Source organism: Pleurodeles waltl, chromosome 10 (genome assembly GCF_031143425.1).
Source record: "Pleurodeles waltl isolate 20211129_DDA chromosome 10, aPleWal1.hap1.20221129, whole genome shotgun sequence".
NCBI classification, from domain to species: Eukaryota; Metazoa; Chordata; class Amphibia; order Caudata; family Salamandridae; genus Pleurodeles; species Pleurodeles waltl.
Window position 1 is genome coordinate 728,734,754 of NC_090449.1, and position 24,697 is coordinate 728,759,450.

A 24,697-nucleotide genomic window follows, 5' to 3' on the forward strand; every position below is an offset into this window, starting at 1 on the left:
CAGTGGACCTGTTTGCTTCGTGCCTGGATCACCAAGCCAGACCCCGGAACAGCAGCCTGTATTTTTCCAGGACAGGAACCTGGAACAGGGGTACACCTCTTCCCCATTCGCCATGATAACTCGCCTCTCTGCCCAGGTGCAGAGACAACCGGCTGAGTTGGTGCTAATAACTCTGGACTGGAGATCACAAGTTTGGTATCTGGTTCTGCTGGAACTTTGTTGGGATTTTCCAATCCCTCTAGCCCTCCTTCCGGATCTTCTCAGAGATCCTGACTGGAATCTCCCTCTGCTAGTAAGGGAGGGGTCTGTATCACTTTTGGCTTGGAGGATTACAGGGAACGCGGGAAAGTCCCAGGAATTTTGGGACATGCTGCAGTACTCGTCTCCAAACTGTGGGCGGAGAACACCATTAAATGCTATTGATCGGCATGTCTCGATGGCTGGGCTGCTGTTACTGGCTACACCTGGATCCAGTGGGGCATGAGATTATCCATATTCTGAATTTCCTGACCTCGCTAGCTTCAGGGGGTCTAGCCGATAGATTAACGCTTTCAGGTCCGTAATCTTGGTAGGACATACACAGATGGGTGATCACCTGGGGGGAGAGCATCCACTATTGAGGAAGTTGATGAGGGGTGTTTGCTTGTCCTTGCCCCCAGAACCTAGTTATTCGGCATTGTGGGATGTCAACCAGGTTCTCAATTTATTTCTGTCCTGGCCAACTGACAAATATCTTTTTGAAGGAAAATAACATAGGTTAGGCATGAGCAGCAAACCACCATAGGTCAATCAAAGCACCGATTAACTCTTTCAAAACAAGTCTTTTGGAAGGTAATCTAGTAACTCAATGATTGACTTACACAAAGCACAGTCAGATCTACTTGACAAAGCCAAAACTCTTGCAGACTTTGTTAAAATAGTGGAAACAGTTGACGTGTTGCATATTGTCCTGTGTTTTATTGCTTCCAAAGGTTTGCTGGTTATCAGCAGGAACAGTAGTGGTTTGGGCTGATGCATGTTTCTTTTTTTTTTTTTCCCCACAGCTTAGAGGATCACTGAGTGTTGATGTAGATCCATTCTCTAGAAAATTAGGCTTTGCTCAGCAGCTTTGTTTTCTAATGATTTGGTGTATTGATAATTTGCTTTTGCAGATTGTCATAATATTGTTAATGATCGGTACTAAAAGTCCATGTATAGTGATGGAAGAAGCGTAGTTGGAATATATTGTTCCAGTCAAAATAAAGATACTCAGTTTTTATTACTCCCTGAGCCTAATTGCCTTGAAATGGAAATAGCTGCCACTCGTGACAGTGAAGCGAATGGAGAAGTTGGGAAATGAGGACCAAAGTGTGCATTTTTATGGAGTTTGTGTCTGGTTTACTGGTTTGCTGATTGTTTGTTTGTGATATCATTCTAGCAGGCAGTCCTGATTATCAGAATCACAGATTTTGTGGAGTTTTAACATTATCTTGAACGCTGCGATTACAAAGGTCTACCGCAGGTAATAAAGTGGTGCATTATTTTGGGCAATTATTTAGAGGATGGTCGGTCTTTATTTGGCACGGTCTTTTTAAGCTGTTGCAGTCCTGATTGTGGTACGTCTAATAAAGAGGTGTTTGTAGAAATAATACAATCCAATGAGCAATCTGGGGAGTGAGAAACTTTGATTTTCAGGGTTTAAGCTATGTCAGTGGTTTTGACATCAATGGCGAGATCAACATCGAGTGGAAAGTTCTTAAATGTTATTCTTCTTGACTAGTGATCTAGCCTGTGGAGTGGGCTATCATGCCAAGCTATTCTTGGAGAAGTGCCTGGATTTGGAGTTTTCACAATATTTTAATTCTCTGCAAACCATTGTGTGCATTGAGACTTGTCTGAGGTGAATCTCTTTTGTGTGCCTACTTCGCATTCACAGTCAGAAACAAATGTTTCTTTTTATTTTCCTGTCTTCCTTTGTGACAAATCACCTAATGATCGTTCATGGTGTATCTTCACATTTTCTGACAAATTGGCATTCATCAAATCGTAAGGATCTCTGAAAAGTAAGAAAATTAGAAACAAGTTATTTCTATATAAAAGAGACTTTTGCAAAAGCTATTGAGTGAACACAAATATGAATAAAAAGAAACAAACATTCCTCTGAACTGAGATGGATGACTCAGTCCTCCAGGATCCTGCTTTAAAGAGCTAGGACGAAGAACTGAGTAGCCAATTGTTAGTACAAGGTATTGTGTAATGCAGGAGATGCTGCTTCCCTTAAAGGGAAGTGTTAGCGATTCAGCTTCCATATGGCTGCCTACCTAATCCTTTTGCCTTCAGTATTCTTTTTTTCTTTTTAATGGATCACTGTTTGAGGAAAGAGCATTAAGAGTACTTTTCAAATTATCTTTTATTTGTAATTGGCTTTTGTTTGTTTTAAAAAAAAAAAGCCATTGATGAAATTCATTTGCTGGGCCCCATAGTTAGACACGTATAAAAGCAGATCAAAATGTATTTGTTTTTCAGACGAGATACCATGAAGGAGATCCATATAGTGTATTCTAGCAAGAGCTGCTTAGAGACAGCAGAAATTGAAAACTCTAACATGGAGAATATGCCTGAGCACCAGGCAGGCTTCTCAGTTTCCAGACAGGTAACAAACTAGGTGGTCACATCGATTCACTTTGTGTGTGGGTTGTAAAAACCACACATTTAAAAAAAAAAATAAGCCTTCTGTTCTGTTGGACATATGTGAACATATTGATTAAACCACCAACAAAATAAAAATCAATATTTCCGAGACTAGCAGATCATGCATGCTAAACAGGTTAGAATTCACTTGGACAAGAATACAGTTTAGATTTCTGGTGAGCTGCATGTCAAATTATCAAAGATTATATGACGTCTATGAAATAAGGAGGCAAGGGAGTGGCTCCAGACCTGGAGGAGACAATATCCAACTTGGTCTGGTTTAAATAATTTTTTTAAATAAAAGCTGTACAAATGCCTCAGTTTCTCTTTTACTGTTTAGTTTGGGAGTATTTAAAAGGTGTGAGATCAGAAAAAGCAATACTGTGCTCCTTTCATCAAGTGTCTAGTCAGCGAATGAGTTCCATCCTGGAAACTTCTGAGAAAATAGATGTAATGGTGCATAAAAATATTTGGTCATCAACAAATGTGGCATGTAGCTAGAACTACTAACCCCTGTTAGTTTCACAGTACAAGGAACAATTTATATGCCTACAGAACTCAAGGCCAGTTATTAAATGTGTCTATTTGACTACTTTTTAAAATTAATAGTATTTAGCTGTTTAGCTTTCCTATATAAAGTCATCCTTGGACTCCTAGATTTAGTAATAATTTTAATACTTGTTCGATATGGCTCATTTAAGTAAAGGGCATATCTTTAATTAAGCATTTATGTTTTCCGTACAGGGCTGTAACAACTCCTTTTCTCTAACATATAACTGCAGCATTTTGCAGAGAAAGGAAAAGTCCTGGAGTACTTAGGATATGCAGAGCCTCTCCTGTTACCATCCATATTTTTCACAATAGCTGTTACCAATTGCTGGCTTCCGTCTGTGCTGCTCTGAGTTATATGACCATATTCCAGTCCAGTCTTGTAAACAAAGTTATCCAAAATGAGGACAGTTGGATCACTTATCTGAAGACATTTCTTTGATTTATTGATATAGTTTTAACTTTGGGAGTTCTGCAGCAGGCTCTTGATGGATACCATAGCAACAATGAATCTACAACGTGGTAGATGTTTGTGCAGCAGCACAATCAGTAAGGATTGTATTATCTTTCTGGATATGAAGCTACAATTTGAGAATGAAAGTTGGAATATCAGTCTGTTCAGGCCACTGTTGGCCCTTTCGATGATTGGTTCGTGTATATTAGGAATAGAGGCCACAGTATTTATGTGAATTGAAGGCATGTTGTTTGGTTGAAACTCTCTTCATGATTTGTGCAGTATAAGGGGGTGCTGAACAAGACCAGTGTCTAAATAGCAGTTTTAAACAGCAGCTAAGAGAGTGGCACTCGGACCCTACAGATGTCCAGATGCTTGTGTTGGACGTCGGTGTTTGTGAATGAAGCCCCCATGTAATCAAACAGTCATCCTGCTGTGATACCCCCTACTAAGACAGATACATATTCATTTATATGGAGTGACGACGGATGATTAGTGTGGAACTGCGTAAAACAGTGAGGTTATAGTATATTGTATTTAAGGAATATGTATTCACCCTACAGCATGCTCTGCTGACTCTCATACCATTCAAAAGAGCTTTGTTCTTCCATGAGCAGGGCCAGTCAAAAATTCACTTTATTGCATCACAGTTCATTGAGCTCCCATCTATTTGGAGGGTGACTGTGCTTCCTTCTGATTAGTTGAAAGGGGGCTTTTACCTTCCCTCACATACTTGATTTCTAATTGATACGTCTAACTACAGAGTTCTCGCCTTTTAGAATATACCCCAGGCACCAGACCGGATCTGAAAAATATTTTCAGCAGTGCTCCCAAGCCTCGGTATGGGTTTATTGGCTATGTTTGTGTTGGCATGCAGCTCCATGCTGCTGCAGAAATGAGAGATCAGTACCCCATATAAGTGCCATCTTTTTGCACTGACCGTTGTTACTTTCTTCCTGTGCTTTGCGACGTGGATCTGGAGTTTCACACCCAACTTCGTTAGTCTTTCAACAGTTTGGAAATTCTGCTAAGAAAGTGAGCTATGAAACTATGTCCCCTTTGAAGATGGCAGGCTTTAAGCTGGGCAGGAAAAGCCACAAGAAGATGTTAGTCACTGACCTATTTTTGGTACCTAGGCTTTAGTCACAACTACGCCATGTGACCAATGCTTCTTAATTTACCTGAAGTCAATTCGCAACCTACTGCCTTCTCTAAAATGTGCATGCCACCCAGAAAAAGTTATTATCTTCAGTAATGGTTGTTCTAGTTCATACTCTGTCAAATGGCAGACTCCTTCTACCTCCCTGTTCTGTGGAATGGTCACTATGTAACACCCAAAAAGGCCCCTTCTTAGAGATCAGCACACTGTACCAACAATTGTTTTATGCTCTGCGTCTTAGGGTGCAGAAAGATAAAGAACAATAAACTGACCTCCCTGCGCTGTGGATCCAGTCTGGCACCTGGGGGATAATCTGAAGATTAGGAATCTGTGGTTAGAGTATTTACTAGAAAGGGTGCTACCGACTACTACTGTATACCTTTGCCTGTCTACATGAAAATCATTATACAGAACAGGGATGAAGGACAAGTGTATTTCAAATCTCTGTTGTCCAAAATGCTGTGGTTTGTTTCTGTTGATCAGCTGTGCTTTCCTTTAGGCTAGGGGAACAAAGAGTTCGTAAAACTAGGAGTAAGAAGAGTCATCAAATCACTGTTACCATTTGTGCATGGTAGTGTTTGATCACCCTATTCTTTTTTCACAGGTTCCTCCATTACATACTCCTGTTCATGCCCATACATGCTTATCTGCTCCAAATGTGAAAAATGTTTGATACCACCAGGTATGCGGTCCGTCAGAGGGCATAACTTGAAGATACTACTTTCTCTAGACTTTGGTTTATAAAGGCATATTTCATCCAGGAGCATTAAGCACACATATGTATTGCTAGACAGAAGCCTGCATTTCTTACTAGCGCCCAGGAAGTCTCCTAGTTCTTGAACTTACATTCATTGATTGTTCAACTTGAATTGTGAGATCTTTGATCTGTGCTCTAGACATTTTTCTTTCTCTACTTCTTAACCTTTTCCTACTCTGATCTTTATATGTTTCTGACTACTTATAGCACCTTTCATCAGAAGAAAACTGCCACATCACTTGTGACAGCCATTCAGATAGTCAGTATGGTTCTCCTCCAAAGGGTTGGTCTGAAGAGTTGGATCAACATGGCCAAACCTTATATATCAATGAACATACTAATGAAAAGGTACTTTCTCCTTTCTTTTCAGCGCAATTATTTCATAGAATCTGTTGCGTCTGTATGAGAATATTGAATGTTAGATTAAACTGTATGTTTGCAAATTAAAATGTTTTGCTCTACTAACACAGTTTTGTAGAAAAGCTATTTTGTGTTGACTGATTTATTGCATGACTTTATTGATTTTTGTTCACAATTTACACAGCATGACTTGGGGCCAGAGTTTCAAGTGCACCACATTATGAACAGTTTATGAAAGCCAATATAAACATTACATGACAAATCAGACTAACTGAACAATTTCTCAGTGTATTCGTGAAGGTTTAATTGTGGGGACTATTTTATAATCTGTAAATAAGCAAAGTACATCTTCTTTTTTTTTTTTTTTTTCTTTTAACAAACAGCCGCTGAAACTTTGCTGTCTTGATACGTGAAGATTTCAGAGATAGTATATGCAGGTTAAACAACTAAAACAGCATTGTAGCTCCAATTAAAACCTAGCGGGATAGTGGCAGATTGACAAGTCGAGGGCCATAATGCAGTAAAAAAGACCACCATCCTAGGCCCTTGTTTCCATACTCTGCCTGTTTCATCTCCACCATCTGCCTGCTCCTTGTGACACCCTTCAGGTTATTGCTTTGCCTCTAAATGGTTTGCCTCCTCATAGGTTTGCCAGTGAGTAATGGATGCTTTGATAGTCTCTCTGATATGGTATGCCTAGCTCTTTTTATGTTCTCTCCAATTTGCCACATGTGCCTGCAGACCTAGGTCAACCTTAAGAACCAGATCTATAGGCCAGCTTTACAACATACCCAGCGTCTCAAATCCATATTTCATATTTAAAGTAGGTTACAGTTTTGTTCTCCATCTCTTTCTGTATCAGTCGATCAGATGCATAGGTGGCCTCTCCATAAGCATGTAGTTCCTAGTGAGATCTTGGAATGTTTGGTGGCTGGCCACCTCTCCTGTTCTTAGTTATGGTCTTGGTGACAGAGGTGTTATTGTGGAATGAGAATTAAGAATAACCTCTAAAAGGTGATGTTGAAAACGTATATGGTATTTAATAGCGACGTTAGCTATTTGGACATAGATGTGATTTAGATGGAGTATGGGAGGGATTCAGATAGCTTGTCCTTGCATGTTACGTAATGTGGGATCCTGGATTCCAGAAACATCTCTCACAGATGTTAAACTAGCCAGAAATGGGAGCTGTGTACTGTTTATTGGCTAGTAGTTGCAAGGCTGTCTGCCACCACACCATCGTCCTGTAACCCTCAAGCATAAATTAATGAGTAAGGTCAAACCTCGTGGGAAGCCAAAGAGCCTTCGCAGGACACCTCTACATTTTCTTCTATTTTCCACTCGCCCTGGTGCCCTTGCTTGACACATTTGATTTGTCTATCGTGACATGGCTTTGAGGTGGGGTTGGTAGGAAAGGAGGACATGACCCATAATTGTAATCTTTTCCTCAGAAGGATTGAGATTCCCTGTGGGCCCCAAACAGATGCTGGTGTAGCTGCTCCTTCACTCGCTATCACCTGTTGCCCTATTTCTGTTGTGTTAGGTGTTTGAAGACAGTGGTCAGAACTTTGTAAAAACCATAGCAACAAGTTACACCGGAGTGTATTTGTGTGAGGATCCTAACAGAGGTGCACGCAGCTTGATACCTCTGCTTTGCATCACACACTCGCCTCACCAACACACACACACACACACCTTCTTCAGGACTTGGGAAAACAGTAAAATGTCACTGGCCAAAATGTTCACGCTATTTACTAGTTCATTAACATATTTCTTTTAAATCTACACTTATGTCCGGAATTTTGAGATTACTGAAAACAATTACTGGACTATTTTATTTCTTTTAATTTTTTTTAAAATTCTGAACCGGTCCTCAGTGGTAACATCGGTCTGGCAGTGGTACTTATTTTTTAGTGTTGTTGGTTTCCTACGTTTATATCTTTATGCTTCCCATACCAACACATTAACGAAGTGGTAAACTCTTTATAGTAACTCTGTAATTATGACTATTTAACGTGCGTTTACGATTAACAGGTACATAAAATTATGGAAGGCTGTGGCCCTATTACTGTAAATTCCCTTTAAACGCTCTTTGTATGTACACGATTCACATCAAAATCTCACAAAGGGATATGCATCGCTCGGCCATGTGAGACCTAATAGCGTTCCCATTTGTGCAAAATACAACCAATGGTAGAATAAAACATGGCACCTTCGCATCATTTCTATAATACAGCATTACAGATGGCTGAATGAGCTCGAGGATTTCGAACGGCATCATCGATATCAGTTCTGAGTCTTTCTTTTTCGATCAGTGACATAGTCTGAGAATTAGCTGATCCCAGAAGGAAATATTTTGTTTTCCTTGCATAGCACAAATCTTAAAGGGTAATCAAAGTGTAACCTCTTAGCCATCTTTTTTGTTTTTAATATACCGTATTTTTCGGTTTTGAATTCCCCAAAACACCTCCTCTCAATTTAATAAGATGCCAGATCTTGTATTAGGGTCAAATATATTGAAAAAAAATCACTAGGTATGGAAAAGGCCCCAAAGTAAGAACTTTACATAGTAAATCTAACCACTTCTTAAAATAACTGTTGTGTTTGAGTCCAATAAATATCTGGGATGTGGGGGACTCAGGCGCCGCCTCATCACATTCTGCGGGGGGAGGGTGGCATTTTGCATTATGCCACTGGCAAACTTTCCACTTTATTGACAAAACTGCACACTTAAAATGCACAATCTCGATTGCTGATCAATGATACAACGAGTTAAATTTATATTTGCATTTTATGCTTAAATTTCAGTAACAATAAAGAGGGGCTGTCATTAAATGTCCTGTTCTTTAAAAAAAAAAAAAAAAAAAAAAAAAAAGGTAACCGCTCAAGCTGACGCATTAGTCTTGCTAGTTTATGGGTGACAGCTTTGATATGGCATCTGAAATCTCACCCCCCCACTGATTGAAAGCAAAACCTGAATCCTACAGAATAAATTAATTTCACATAGGGTTGAAAGCTTGAAAGTAAAACCTGAATTTTACAGAATAAATGCGTTTTACCTAGGGTGTAAGCAGTCATGCTGGCAATCTGCTCTCAGTGACATCCACTAATGCTTTCCTGGTCTTAAAATCGTAACCACACCTGAATACATTTCTGCAGTCTGCTCCAATTGTTTTATAAATTATGCGTCACGCTAGAATTTTATACACTTAATCCATGTGTGTCCCATATTTAAGAGGCAAGAGCAAGGTTCAGTACTGTTAAAGCCGTTGCAGTTTTTTTTTCTTTTCAAGTAGCCGTATTCCCAAGCTGATTTTCAATGACCTGGTGGAGGAACGCAGGGTTATGATGATTGAGAGCACAGACATGCCAAGGCAAATGATACCAAAATATCTAGGAAACAGGCAAATAAGGGTTGCACTAATATTCTTCTTTTTTTATTTTTTTTCCAGATTTGCTTTTAAAGCACACTGACACTTTCGGATAGTCCCATGGTCTTAATTCCTAGTACAGAAAGCAGAACGATTGCAAAATAATGTGTTTTGTGTCATAGGTTGTACAGCCAAGTTGTAAGCAGTTTACAGAACCTGTAGAGAATCGACTTGGACGAGATTGAAAGTGGTATTCAATTCCAAGGAAAAGATCTCAGAACCTAGAGAGAGCTCCCACCCGAATTATCACTGTTAAATTTTGGTGCAGAGAAGTAGGTTGGAGGATGATCTCAATGGTGGGGTGGGGGTATATTTTTAAACATTTTTCAAAAAAGAAAGAATAGAGGACCTAATTTGTTAAGCAAGTAACTCCAAAGTTCATGCGCTAATTAATAGTGGAGTTTGTTGCGGTGCTTGGAGACATGATGAAACGTAATTTAAAAAAAAAAAAAATTTTTTTAAGTTCAATGCACACCTGATTGTCACAATTTGTAGTTTTTTCACTTGATCCACTGCTGTTTTAGGCAAACCGCTACCATAATCTAAGCTAGACTGAATGAAGGCATTGGCAGTGATCATTCTATGAGCAATTGAGAGGAAAGGCGAAATCCTATGAAGCTGTTTAAGCTGAAATAAACATTGCTTCCTGACTGCAACGATTTATGCTTCAAATTAAATGTTAAGTCGAGAATAATGACTAGTTTGATTGTTATATGATACTTTTTTTTGTAGAGCACGATGCATGTCCAAGGGTGTCTTGGCGCTAGCATCTGCTTGAGAAGTGATTTTTGTAAAGAAATCGAATGATCATGGCTATATAGGGAATTGGAATAACCATGTTTTGAACGGTTTCCTAAACGTCAGCAAATTTGACTGATTTCTTAGGTTGAGAGGCAGCTGATTCCAAAGTTTGCTAATCGAGAATATAAAACTTCTGCCGCCACATGAGGTGGTTTGAATTCTAGGCACCTTAACACATTTCGAGGTTGCTAATTAAAGGCTTCTTTCTGGAACATACCAGGAGAGCTTATTGCTAAGGTAACTGGGGTCTGTGTGGTGGAGTGCTTTGTGCATTAAGCACAGAGCCTTTAAAGCCACTCTACTCTTTATTGGAAGCCAGTGGAGCTCCTCTAGGACTTGTGATACTGAGTCGAATTTCTTGATGTTTTTAGTCAGGCGTACAGCTGCATTTTGTACTCTGCAATTTCCTGAGGGGGGCCTGCTGCATGCCAAGGTAGAGAGCATTGCAGTAATCAAACCTCAAGAAGCCTGGAGAGATCATAACCGTTTTCTGCAGGTCTACAGGGAGGAAGGGCAGAATCTTTTTTAGGATTTTTAACTGTCAAAAACAGGTGAGTTTAGAATCATATATTATCGCAAGATTCCTTACTTTAGGAACCGGGGTAGGAAGAGAACTTAGGTTCTGTGGCCACTAGGTAGCACTCCAAAAGGTGGTGTCCCTCCTGAAGATGGAGTACCTTGATTGTTTCAGAGTTAAACTTGAGACTGTGGTTTTCCATCCAGGTTACCACTTCTGACATACAGTTGTTGAACCTCAATGCTATCTCCTCAATGTCACTGCTAATAGATACAACAATTTCTGTATTGTCCACATAAGAAATGGTGGAAAAGCCAAAAGGTCTTATGAATTTTGTAAGAGGGGCCACATAGATATTAAATGAGGTTGGGACTAAGTGAAGACCCTTGTGGAAAACCGCAGGGAGAAGGGATTAGAGACAAAATCCCCTTGTGTCACCAGTTGCTCTCTTTCTGACAGGAAGGTGCCAAGAAGGTCATAGGCTGACCCACCTATTCCTATTGCTTCAGGACAGAGTGGCTTACAGTGTCAAGGGCTGCAGATAGGTCCAATCGGACTACCACAGCCTAACCACCATTTTCTATGATTCCTCTTATTTCCTCTGTGGCTGCTAAAAGAGTGAACTCTGTACTGCGGACCTTTCTGAAGCCAAATTGGGCTCCATCAAAGCTCTTGCTGTGGTCCAGGTATTCAGAAACCACAGTATTCATATGTTTCTCTAGGATTTTAGCAGGGAAGGGAAGACGAGAAATAGGATGATAGTTCTTCTCCTCCTTGGGATCTAATGTGGATTTTTTTGAGCAGCAGCAAGATGTTTCCTTTTTTTCCACTTTAAAGGGAAGATTCATTTCGTGATAAACTGATTTAGTAAAGAAGTAAGAGGGAGAGGCAATGTTTCTACTAACCAGTGCTAAAATGCAAGTGCTGTCTGTCTAAATTGGATTGGTAATTTGCTCATCCATAATTGGCAGATTTGATTTATTAGTAAGTTCATACTAAAGTGCACCATAGGTGCCAAAGTACTGTGAATCGAATGCTACTAGTGGACCTGCAGCACCAATTGTGCCACCCACATCAGTAGCCCTTTAAACATGTCTCAGACCTGATTCCTGAGTGCCGTGTCCCCGATGTCCGACACCTGACTCTGCCGCAGCACGTGGCCCTGTGGTGTGATCACAACACAGCGAAGTTGACGCCTCGCATTGTGACCTGCTTGATTCATCAACCCTGCTGGATTGTAAGGAACAGACACCTCTCCACTGACCGCATCATCTCCTGTGCAGACGTAAGGAACCAACTCCTCACCTCCCCTGCCTAGCAGTAAGGAACTGATGCCTCACCTCCCTGGTAGCAGTGAGAAACCGATGCTGCACCGGCTCCAGCAACGCCTTACCTCCCTGACTCCGTGCAGCGTCTGTTTCATTGTTTACCAAAGGAACTCTTCCTGGGGTTCGTGCTGCTCACAGCCTGACTACTTGTGCCAAGCTACCAAGTGGGGGTGAGCAACGGTTATCTTAGGAGTGTGACTCCTTCACCCCGACTAGAGTGAGGGTCCCTTCTTGGACAGGGCACAGACTACTGCCAACTAGAAACTCTATTTCTAACACCCTCTATACAGATTCCATCTTCTTGAAGAAATCGGATAGATTATTGCAAAACTTTTGACTTGAAATTGGTTTACTTCATGGAGGGGGGACAAGCTAGTTCCTGAACAGTTTTGAAGAGATCTCAATATGAGTTTTTACCTTATTTATTTTTTTCCTTGTAGAATTTAGTTTTTTCATTCTTTATCCTATTTGTTGAATCCGGAATCAAATGTTTATATTTGGCTTTCTCCACAACTGAGTAGTCTTCTTCCTACACCCTTTCCTGTCTCCTACAGTTTTTCATTTCTCTAAGTTTGGTGGAGAATCAAGGAGCAGTCAGCTTATTTCTAAACTATTTTATGGCTTTGACTGGAGCCAGTTTGTTGGCAGTTCATTAGAGCCTTTCCTTATATTCTGCAGCTGCAGTAGTATTGGAGTCGCCTGTCAGATGGTTGAATTGTCTCCAGATTATGACTAAACTCACTCAGGTTTATTTTATTCTAAGCCCTCACTAACTTTGTCTCACATGGCAGCCAGGTACTGTGTGTGGGCAGAATTCAAGGGTTCAGGGCCAAAAAGAAAGACCCCAGTTATTGAGCCTATTAAAAATGGGAAGGAGTTTGGGCTTACTAGGGTTTCATTTCAGGAAATTTGATTTCACCCACCTTGGAGTCACTTCTAATACTAATGCAATATCAGTGGGTTTAGACGGATCTGTCCAGTCCCACTGATGAACTGAGTATCATTGGCATAAAAGTAGGACTTGATGTGAAAGGTATGCATAGAATGAGTTAAGGGTCACAAGTAAAGATTGAATGGCAGTGGGGATATTATAGTTCCCTGTTGAACGTCCCCCAAGAGGGTTTAAAATGAGTGAGAGCAGCTACGATTAACTGATTGTGACCTACCTGATAGAAAAGAGGTATGCCAGCCTAATATGGTGTCCTTGATACAGTTCAATGCTGCAGCCTGGTCTAAGCACTGCTTAAAGGTCATGTAAATATTGATTCTGTTGAATAATGTCTCAAACCTGTAAAGGGACTGCTTTCTCTAAATGGGACAGTAATTTTTATGTTCTGTAGAATCCATCATAGATTTGATTTAAATAGAGATTTAGCAGTGATTTGATTTCATTTAAAATTTATTGCATGCATGATTACTAAAGTAGCATGTCCTGGTGTAAGTGAACCAAAAATAAGTCCGTAACTACATAGAGAACAAATAGGCTTTCCATAGTTTTCCAAAATTCCAAAAGGTGTCTTTCTGGGCAAATGGTGATTGAGAGATTTGCACTGTGACCACGGAAAAGGCCTGGCCTTTTATTTTACCTCTGGATATTAGTTTTCTGTTGTGCTACTAGCCTATGACAACTGGTCCATTCTATTGAGCTGCTGCCATGAAGACTGAAGGAGCATGGAGCTTGGTCTCCAAGCAGATCTTTAGTAAGGGTTTGGCTTCCCCTGAGCCCACAGATGCAGTTGTCTCTTATCCAGTAGGTTGCCACCTTGAACTGCTTCCAGTGGAACTGCTCTGGTCTGCCAAAGAGAGCCACCCACCTTGAAGAGTGGTATGACCTCTGCACCCTCAGGATATTTGTAGTCCAAAGATCTGCTTTTCCAAAGGTATTTAGTAGTATGTTTTCCCCACCGATAATCTGAATTCTTCTCTCCAATTTTGCTACATTTAGTGAATTTTCCTGTTTTCCTCTGTACATCTGCTCCCAGAGACCAGCAGCTGGTCCCTTATTTGTTCCGTTAAAGGCAATGCTAACCCATCAGCTGAAGTCCCAATGACAGCAGTAGAGGCTCCACCATGTCCCTGAGACCTAGAACAAACAAGTTACCTATTTAGCCATCTTGCGTTTGGCAAGCATAGACGTGCACACCAGAAGATGAGCGGTGGCAGTTTGCCTGTGCTTCCTCACCTCAAGGAAGTCACCTTTTTGCCTCCTGTATTCCACAGAGGTCTTCCTCTCTTTTCTGTACCCTGATGCAGGGATTATACTCTGGAGGAGAGATGCTGCACCATTATATTGCCTGTTACATCTTCATCTCACTGCCATTAGCCTCCACAACCATGCTTCTTTGCTACTTGCCTTCCCAAACGTGAGATTATTTAGTTGGATTGGCCACTCCGTAGCACCACTGTTTACCTCAGTCATAAATCTTTCAACACAATCGGAAAATCCTGGTTTTAGTCCATTTTCTCCAGCTCTGTAACAGTCTGTTGCTAGGCTAATGAGACTGGTTTGTGGTATGCATAAAATATACTTTTTCCATTTAGTCACAGGCTTAGCAGCCATCTTGATCATGGCTCAACCAAGAGTGTTTACGTTTTAGGCAAGATACTATAGTGCTTAGCAGTTAGTCACTTGCAGCAGCAACACCAGATGCCGTAACTATTTATCACAAGCCCTTTCTAATAACTGTCAGTGGACTTGTATTTTTCCCCCTAGTGTTGGTTTATGGTGTTATTGAGTTAATTAGTTGATGGCCTACAAGTGGAATTGTTAATTTGTTGAAGCAGATTCTGGAAAATCCATAATGCCATTAGTCTGTCATCCTTGAGTTTTGGAAGTGGTGCCTTATGCGATCAGTAGAAGCATGACCAAGTTGAAAACATTTTGTGGACATTTTATGCAGCACTTTCCTTGCTACTTTAATAGGTCAACTATGTTGATGAGTAAGACAATAAGTGTACTTCTAGTGATACATTTCCATTCTATGTTTTGTTCTGTTGTTCCTGTACACTAACCGGGTACGCATGCCTGCACTTTGTTGTCTGTAAGGTTAACTTGAAATTTGAAGACAAGTGATGTGCATGTCCTTTTGCATGACAGTATTATTTACTACTGGAGGTCATAAATTGTTTAAAAGGTACTCTTCCTATTATGGGTTGTAATTTGGAACATAAACTTACAATGGTGTTGTTTCCATGACCAAATAAATTTATATCATGAGGGATGTTTGTTAGCTACTAAAATATATATAATCTCTTGTGTTAACAGTGGATAAAGCATGTTGATGAACAAGGTAGACCATATTATTACAACGCAGATGGCTCACGATCAGAGTGGGAATTGCCAAAGGTGAGTGATATTAGAACACACATGAAATATAACAGCATACCCTGCTTGAATAACAATTATGCAAAGTTCTTTGGTAAAAGGATTTTACTTCAGAGGTCAACATAGCTGTGCGTTCTTGCTTCACCTTTTAAACTCTACAGGTAAATCGATGACCTGGAGTTGTACTCAATAATACGTTAGTTGTATTGTCAAATGAAAATCTCCATTATTCTACCCTTATGCGAGCCAATATCTACTCTCACCATTTCTTCCCTTCCTCTGCACCTGAAAAGACCTGTGACAAGATAGACAAATATTCTGCTTCAGACACATGAACTGTGTGTTATTCAGAAGACGTTGCACAGAAAGTGCAGTGGTATCAAAAGACCTCAAACAATTTCATTTACAGACTCATAGAGATGGCTGACTCAGTATTTCGAGAAGCAGGCCTACAAAATGCTTAGGTGTGCGGGAAATATTTGGTATTTTGACATGGGGAAGAGAATTAATGACCTGTGGACCTCCATGATGTGTGGACGCATGTGGCTGATCCTACAGATTATTTTGCTTTTTAAGTGCAGCATTGAACAAAGATCAGCCTCTTGGTGTGTCACAAATTGGAAATAACACCTGAACACTGCTGTAGTTCAGCTGACCCTGTTGGTGTCATGGCTAGTGGGTAGCCAGAGAGGTATCTTGTTGGGGGATTAGGGTGAATCTTGTTGGCAGAAATAAACAACTCTGGCACTGACCCACTACTGCTGTTTGGGCATAATCAGTGGTTTGAAGGAATTAAGAGGAAGTATGAAGGTTTGAGAGGAAGTTCAGGTTCATAGAGCACACTAGAGATTCCATTTGCAGTAAGAGTAACAAGGACCACACATATACTCAGATATCTGTGCATTATGCAGGACCTGGGTAATGCTCAGATTTGCAAGTAATCTGTAGGTCATAGTATCTATTGACAGTAAAATGTTCACAGGGTTAAATAAGCCTGTGACACAGATTTGCGTACAAAATAGATTTCCTAGATTCCAGTTCCATTGCAGAGCTGATCCAGTAATCCGGATAGGACAGTCATGCTCACAAATCTTATCTATTAAGATAAAGGTACCTGCCTATATAAATATTTCACCCCCAATACCTCTAAACCAGTGTCAGCTGGATGAAAGGACCATTGAAGTAGCACCAATCTTTCAGTAGCCCTGTGCCCTTTTTTCAATCCCTCCAGATTAAACAATACATATCTCTGGTTCAGCTCATTGGCTTTTTTCTTTCAGTTCATTGTCATTTTGTTTAGTATATTTTACTCTACTTTTCTAATCCGGTTTAAGATTTGTATTGCTTTGCATTTTGACTTTATTACTGTTTGGTACTGCATAAATGCTTTACAGGTTATCCAAGTTAAACCTATCTGCTCTGTCTCATAAATACCAGGGATTTGAGTTTAGGTTAATTTAGTGACTCTGAGGGTTCACTCTTGGGTAGTCACGCAACCGAAATAATATTCTAATTTCTTACAGGGTTGAATATCTTTCTTTTCATCCTAGTGGCTTCAGCAGAGTTATCCGGTAGCATGTACCCTTTCAGGTTTTCTCTTGGATACCAAGTAGCTTGACTTTTTTTTTTTTTTTTTTTAGTTTCCCATCATTTTCAGTCTTCTCTCCATATTAATTTGGTGGTTGAAGTCTAGTGCCACTTCTTTTAGCCCCCTCCACTGGTTATAGTGCAGCCTCTTAATCTCGGCAAGATAGCTTTGCACTGACTCCTGTAGTGTTGTGACTATTTAATCTAGTATTGATACTTTTTCTTACATGTCATCGATCAAACATTGGAGGAGTTTAGGTTTACTCTTGACCACTCAGAACAGCGATAAAAACAACACAGAGTGTAGTCTGAGAACAAGGAGGCTTACTAGTTAGTCATGCCATACGGATTACCCATGGGCCATTAAAGGTGTAGCCCATATTTAAAGAGCTTTGCAGTCATTTGTAATTATTTTCGAGGGGAGCAATAGTTCCTCAAAAATGAGTTTTACTGTTTCCCGTCATCTCTTTCCTCCGGTTTGTTAGTTATTCATTTGGGAGATACATTGCTCTTTGTTCTTATGCACTTTCCTTCTATGGTTAGGAATTTTTCTTACATCACTTACTCTGTGTAAAGACTGAACCTCCTCCAATATGGTCACAAGAACACCCCCCACACAGATGCGTTGTCTCTATAAAAAGGAAAGCCACATGAAGACAGGCTTTGGTTCACGGTCAACTTTTTATCTGCTGAATGGTAATAACACTGTGAAGCAAGGAATCTGTCGAGAGTTGGCACCACAGTTCTCCCTCCCCACAGCTCCCCCTTCATGGTTTCTTCTTCTGTGTTTCCACTCAGCTAGCCATCCCATTGTGGCACTGTGCTGGGCAGGAGGCTTATCCCCCACTGCTTCACTGTGAACAGTGCACTCATCCAAGTTTCTGAACCTCTGTGAAATCTCTCTGGGGCTTGTACTCCAAGTACCGAGAAGTGGCCTTTGGATTATCGCTTCACTCTGATTTTCCAGCCCTCAAGTCATTTTGTGAGGACAAAGCACAGACTTTGGTGATCCTTCTGATTAGTTGCAGAACAGAATTGGCTGCATCTGGGATGCTGTCTTGGCCATGACCGCAACTGCAATTCACCGAAGTATACACTAAGTGTTTTTGTTGAAATTAATGTGTATTACCTGACCGTGTTGTTCGGTTGGTGATTGGCCTTGTACAACTGATCAAATTCACTCTCCAGATAATCCTCTTGCACTGCAGAACTCGTTTTTTACACTAAATGTATTCCTTTTAGTAGTCAATCTCAGGGTGAGTATAGCACATATTGACAACACTATCACCCACTTCTATAAAATAAAGCAAGGGGACACTCCCCACAACTCTGTCAGCTGGTAGAATTTTAGTTGTGTGCTGGTAGCAAGGTATCTTTTTTTTGCCATTGTCCTACATCTCTGGACCAATAACAGTGCCTCACCAGACATCTACATTCTATCGACATACGGAAACTTTTCTCGCCCTTTGGAATTGGCATTTAGATAAATGGAAATAGTGAATCCATTGTCCACTACTGATGAGGGTGGCAAACAATGGCCTAACTTAAGTTTGATGCTTCATATATTGGTGCTTTTGTAGCAGTACTATGACAGTTTTATGCTTGCACACTTGCCGTTTAGAAGTCTTTCAAAAATATACACATGCAGTTTTGCTGTTCTGCTCAAATTGTTGTAGTTGTTTGTTAGGGGTGCCGTAATGTTTTGAAGCATGCATATGCAACGCTGTGAAATTGCATACAATAGCTACGGGCATTGCTGCTCTTTACAGCCTGCAATCATCCAGGAACAGAAGCCCACAAGCCATAGGTCAATAGCCGGTGCACCTGCTTGATGAGGCTAAGTGACTGTTAGCTTGTACCTTGTTATGAGTATATTGGTTGTCAGAGTGCTTTTTTTACTGCTGAGTATGGCTAGTGAGACATCGGGGTATTGCTCCCCCTGGGACCTTCCTGACTCTGTTAACCTTTGCTGATAATCCATGCTCAGTTTTTCGCTTGTCTTCTTTGTCAGTTCACTAATCCTCTTGTGTGCAGTCCCTCCTTTGAAGCTCGCAGTGTGGTTTGTTGTATGATTCACTATGGTTTGCATTTATTATTAATGTGTGATGATGCTTTAACCACAGTGGTAAAAAGGCTATGGACAAATCGCCCATCCTATTAACTTTTTCTGTCAGATCTGAAGAGTCTCAAGACTGTTATAAAAAGATTCTAAGACACCAGAATTGCAGGTGTACTGTGATCACAGAAAAGATCTAAAATTTTTTACTTTTATGTATCCCTTTGGGTATTGCACTTCTCACCCAGCGTGAAGGAGGACCTGGTGAGCCACCTAGGTGGTTGAATTCTGTGTATTTTGAAAATTATACTTTCAGTTAAAAAAAAAAAAAAAAAAAGAAAGAAAAGTTCGAAAAGGATAACTGTTTTTGAGCCTATTATAAGGAATGTAACCTTTTCTAAGTCATCAACAGTATCCAACTGACTTACTCCACGTGTTTGACCATCAGGCATCCTGTGGTTTGTTAGTATTTATTTCAAGTCCACACTAAAGTATTGCACAAACTCTGAGCTCCTTGCTGCCTACAATCTGAGGCAGCTATCTCTAGAGACTATTAGGGATGCCAAGTTTGTTAGTGAGCTCCTAGCCCAGTGGTTCCCAATCTGTGCGCCGCGGCTCGCTGGTGCGCCATCAAAACTAGCCAGGGGCGCCGCACACAGTTTGGGAACCACTGAGCTATTTATAGCCCTTGGGCCAGTTCGTACAAAATAAAACTACTCAGTTGTAGCAGCTCTTTTTTAATTTTGTCCTTGAGCGCCCTCTGGTGGTTAAACACAACTAAAGGGATTCTACATTTCACAATATTTAAACAGTTATGTTATAACTACATGAAAATGAGACCTGCCCATTTTACTAGGGTTACCTTCAACCAATATTTTCCCCTTACTAAAAAACCCTATGCATGCTGTAATTAAACAACTGTTACATTTTTATTTTTTACAGTTATATATAGAATTACAATACCTTCATTGGCGTCATCCCAATTCTTTTCAGGGAGAAAAATGGATGTACTCCCTAGGCCAGGCTTACATCCCCCACCCGCCAACAAAAAGTAACATAATGGGGAGCCGCAGCCAGTGGCCAATAGATCAAGGGAGCCGTGGGTCGAAAATGTTTGGGAACCACTGTCCTAGCCCTTTGCATTTTGAAAGGTGTGGTTAGTGTCATCTTGCTGTTTCATGTGGTGGACTGTTCTCATCCTTCTTTGCCATTTCACCTTGGCAAATAACTTACTTACTCTTCTGTCATTTGTGCTGCACCCGCTTGCATCCTTGGCTGTATATTACACATTTGAGCCATCTGTAACTCACTGCTTGTACCTGTGTAGTACCTCAGCTGCACATTCTTAAGTTTTTTGGAGTCCGGGCGCTCCTTGGCCTTCTCATTGGATCATTTCTAGAAAGAGTGGGCATTTTTCCTTTCACTTCTATAATTTGCATCAGATAGATCATTTGTTCTGAGAGCACACTCCATCAGTGCCAAAACTGCTTAATTGCGTTTTTCAGACATGTGCCTCTGAAAGGTACACAAGGTTACTCTGGTTACATTCTGTAACAAACTTGCTCTTGTGTTTTTCTGCTGAAATGATGCGCAGCATGGTCTTGTGGTTCTGAGAAATATATTGTGTATGCCTAAACAGCTTGATGTGGCCTTCTCCATCTTCATTTGTGTTTTGTATGTTGTGAAATCTACCCACATGTTGAGAGAGGGCGAGGGCTAGAATGTATTAGTAGAATAAATGTACATTTATAGTGAGTGTAACCTGAAGTGGGTAGCCTCTCTCCCACTATCGGCACCCTCTTGCCAGACTTTCAGACATTGACCGTTAAAAAGCACAAAGGTTAGACATTTGGTACAGGTGCATACCCGAGCAGACAAAAAGAGCATGGCTGCACATGATTTGCCACCTTCTTTTTTTTTATTTTTTTTTTTATCTCAGTCACCATGACCCTTTCAGAGGACTTCAAAAGAGTGGTAGACATACACCTACACAGACTGGTTTTATAAAGCATCCTGCAGCTACATCAGATATTAAGCCATTTGCTTTCAGTAGAAATGTTGTAATATTAACATGCTTGGAACACTTGGCCTTGGCTGAAATCTGCACAGAAGCTGTGTGTTCTTTCAAAGCACTACTTATTATATTTAGATGCTTAAATGCTTGACAAGGTGTCTTAAGTAGGTCGAGATGCCATGAAACGCACTCCGTTACAATATGTTCTTTTAATTTAGTTCCACATCCTGTAAATAGATTATTCCACTTCTGAGGTATGTGCTGTATTTAAAAACAAAAATAGTTATTTTTAATCCAGTCACGTAGATGGCGGGAGTATGTATACAAATCATGCATGTCTGACTGGCTGAGCCCTTGGAACTCTGTCTAGTTCGCTGACACCACTTCAAAAGCTGTAGCCTCATTTAGAACCTGCCAGTCCCTGTGTGCCAGGAAGGAGGAAGGCGCAGGTGCCTTAAGTATGGGGAAAAGAGTAGCCTTCACTCCCAAGGAAAGCAAAATTTTGAACACCAATTTTATTCTGTTGTGCTATGATAAGCAGCTTTGACAAACAAATTGTCTTTTCCTGGCAGACTGCTAAGAACAAGTCTAAGTTGACTCCAAGAAGGTCAGTTCGTATCTTTTGCATTAATCGTTGGGTCCTTTGAAAGCTCAAGGAGTGAGTTCAAGCAAATGACAATGAGAGCTCTTTTGCACCACTGCGGCTGGTTGTAAATTACATCTTTCACCTTTGAGGTGCAATGATGGGTATTGGGCATTAACGTTTATGAACGTTTGTGGATATGCATTGCAAGCCATAAAAGCAGATAAAGACATAACTTGTTTCCTTGGCTCACTGCAGTGAAAAAAGGTCTTCCACCTGAGACAGTTATGTTCCTTGGGTCCTACTTAGCCACACTATGGTAATTGGACATGTTTCAGTCACTTGGAAATATCCTTTTCAGGGTGCACAAGCCCCCACCCACCGAAGTGGCATGTTTCATCATTGGGCTCTGCTGCTCGTTGGTTGGGCGCTGCAATATCCAATGGGCCCTGTAAGAGGGGTCTTTGCCAGAGATCTTTTATATCAGAGAGTGATGTTGGCTAAACAAAAAGATCCTTGCTCTTCTCTTTCTAAGTAGGAGGGTATGAAGTACATTAGGATAGTGATTAGAATCAAAATAACTACGGACCACCAAGAACAGTTTTACCAGAGGTGAGAAACATGTTAACCACATGCTAGAACTCGAGGACGGTTATTACCACAGGAGTTCCTATCCTGTTTGTTTTAACCTTAACGCGGACAACCATCCAGAAACCAAAAAATCGCCAGCCATCTTTTTCTCTGCTCAGCATCAGACCGAGATAAAAGATCTTTGGGAAAGAACCCCCTTATTAGGCCCATTGGGTATTGCAGGATCCACCCAAGGAGAAGCACAGCCAATATTGAAGGATGTCACTTCAGCGGGTGAGAGATTATGCAAAAAGGATACTTCCTGTGACCACCTACCAGAGTTTGGATAAGTAAGACCCACGGAACAACACACTGTATTGCCACTAATTCTCAGAGAGGAGTGTGTAGGGAAGGCTTGTGCTAGACTGCCCAGTTCCTCTCACTCCTCCTTATTTGTTTTTGAGGCAATCATCTGGCCATTATAGATACTCTTACTCTGTCAGTTTTCGAACCTGTCTATCAACAATATGGGGTGCTATACAATACCTCCTGCCAGTACTGTACTATGGCAGTCAGGTGGACTCTCCCACCAAAGTGGAAGACACTTCTCTTCTTAAACCAGCAAATCTAAGCATCATTCTCAAATGGACTGATTTCTCAGGCTGCTGTCCCCTCCTTCCCAGCCATGTAGTTGGAGGGTGAGAGAAACTGGAAAAACTACGGGTGTTCTTTCCAGCCTTGCATTGTATAACATCAGACCTCTGGGTGCTGGATATTATCTGGTATTGTCACACCACAGAATTCATTTCAAAGCTGCCTTTGTCGCCACCAAAAAAGAAACTGTGCTGTGCCTGTTGAAGCCCTGAAGGTCGAGTAAAAAAAAAAATAACTTCTCTATTAAATGGCTATCAAATCACTGCTTAAGCCCCAGTGCAATTATGGATTTTAATCAAGGTTTTTACTAGTGTGAAAAAAGGGGAATGACCGGGGAATGGCATCCTATTCTGAATACAAGGATGCTCAGCAAATTCTTAAAGAAATAGTCATTGAGAATAATCTCCCTTATTTTGACAACTTACAATCAATCAACAACCTGGCGTCCGTTGCATTGGCGTATGCATATGTCCATATTCCAATTCACTGCAAACATATGAAGGTCCTGCTCTTCATGGTCAATGGCCAGCATTTTCAATTCAGGGCACTACCGTTCAGCTGAGTTTTCACCAAATGTTTCTTTTCAGTAACAGCATAGCTTCGACCATAAGTAATAAGTGTGTTTCCATACCTAAGTGCGTGGCTTTTCAAAGACCCATCACATTGCTGAACTAGGTGCTAAAGTCAACTATTAGTGTGTTAAGGATACTGAGTCTAAGACAAGAAGTAATAAGTGCTAACACCACATCAACAAATCATGTGCCTGGTTTGTGAACTTGTCTTAAAGCGTATTCAGTGCAGGAAGAGGGCAAAGAATTAGTGACTAAGGCCCAAACTCTAAGCAGACAAACAAGACTCTCTGTAAACAAATACAAGGCAACGCTCGGAATGTTAACTTGTATCCCTTGTCTCACTTAATTCGGCCTACTTGTGTTTCCTTTCAAAAGCAGTTGGATCTCAAATGGAAGCCGACTGTTAGGATGATGTTTTGCTAATGTCCAAGGGACAAACAAACTCTAATGTGGTTGAACAATCCACTCAAATACTTTATGGGCAAGGATTTGTTTTTGGCAGATACTGAGTTACATTTTACCAGGGATACATCCCTTTGCAGCTAGAAAACTCGATTTGAAGGCCTTTTGACCACCAGCCTTTGGTTGGCTAAGTATACCCCCTTACATGTCAGTATGTTGTTGTTTAAAGGGAGGAGTTTGGCTCTGAAAACGTTTCTGCCAAGGGTACCTTGTTATAAAGATTCCTAGAGCATGGCAAATACACAGATGGTGTCCTGGAGCTAAAACAATATCTGAACCCAAGGAATTAGGTTACTTGGAAAAAGCAAGTTTAAACCCTCCTTGTAAACTGAAAGTGACGGGAGATTATTATGATGGTGGTATGCAGGGATTTCCAAAGTTTTGCAGCTTGTTAGGAGAAGTGTCCATCGTGCATACAAGCAATGCGAGGATTGACAATTCAGTTGATGGTAGAAGTACAGATCAGCTGAACTTTGTGATAAGCAATACAATTATGCCAGAAGTATTTCGGGCCTGCATTGGAAAGAACATGAGCAATGCAGAAGGCTTTGAAGATGGAGCTCTTGTGAATAGAGAGCCTGTGCAAATCCTTAAGGTTCTAGAAAATGGAAGAGGGGTGGAGCAAAATTCAGGGTGAGATGAGCTGCTGGTTGTGCACAATGTGCAACTGTTGGGATATGTATGCTGGGATTCTTAGAAAAAGGTAGTTACCATAGTCTAGGCCAGAGGTAATAAGGTCCAGTACCACAGTCTTAAGTGCGAAAACAGGAATAAAAACATTCCTGAACAATCCGAATATGGAGAAACCGGTAGCAGAGACCTAGCAGATTTGAAAAAGAGAAAATAAG

General features: G+C 40.8%; 1 protein-coding gene across 6 annotated transcripts in view; it reads left to right on the forward strand.

Annotated features, from left to right (window-relative positions):
- ARHGAP12 (Rho GTPase activating protein 12) overlaps positions 1-24,697 on the forward strand; it is a 455,441-nt gene that overhangs the window by 186,558 nt on the left and 244,186 nt on the right. For 2 of the 6 annotated variants that reach the window (XM_069211253.1, XM_069211254.1), the window contains exons 4-5: positions 5,797-5,937; positions 15,292-15,372. The exons of 2 other annotated variants lie outside the window; for them this stretch is intronic. In XM_069211253.1, the coding sequence (XP_069067354.1) occupies positions 5,797-5,937; positions 15,292-15,372 (222 nt within the window). The remainder of the gene's footprint in view (positions 1-5,796; positions 5,938-15,291; positions 15,373-24,697) is intronic. 2 more of the 6 variants (XM_069211255.1, XM_069211256.1) reach the window with 1 other exon arrangement.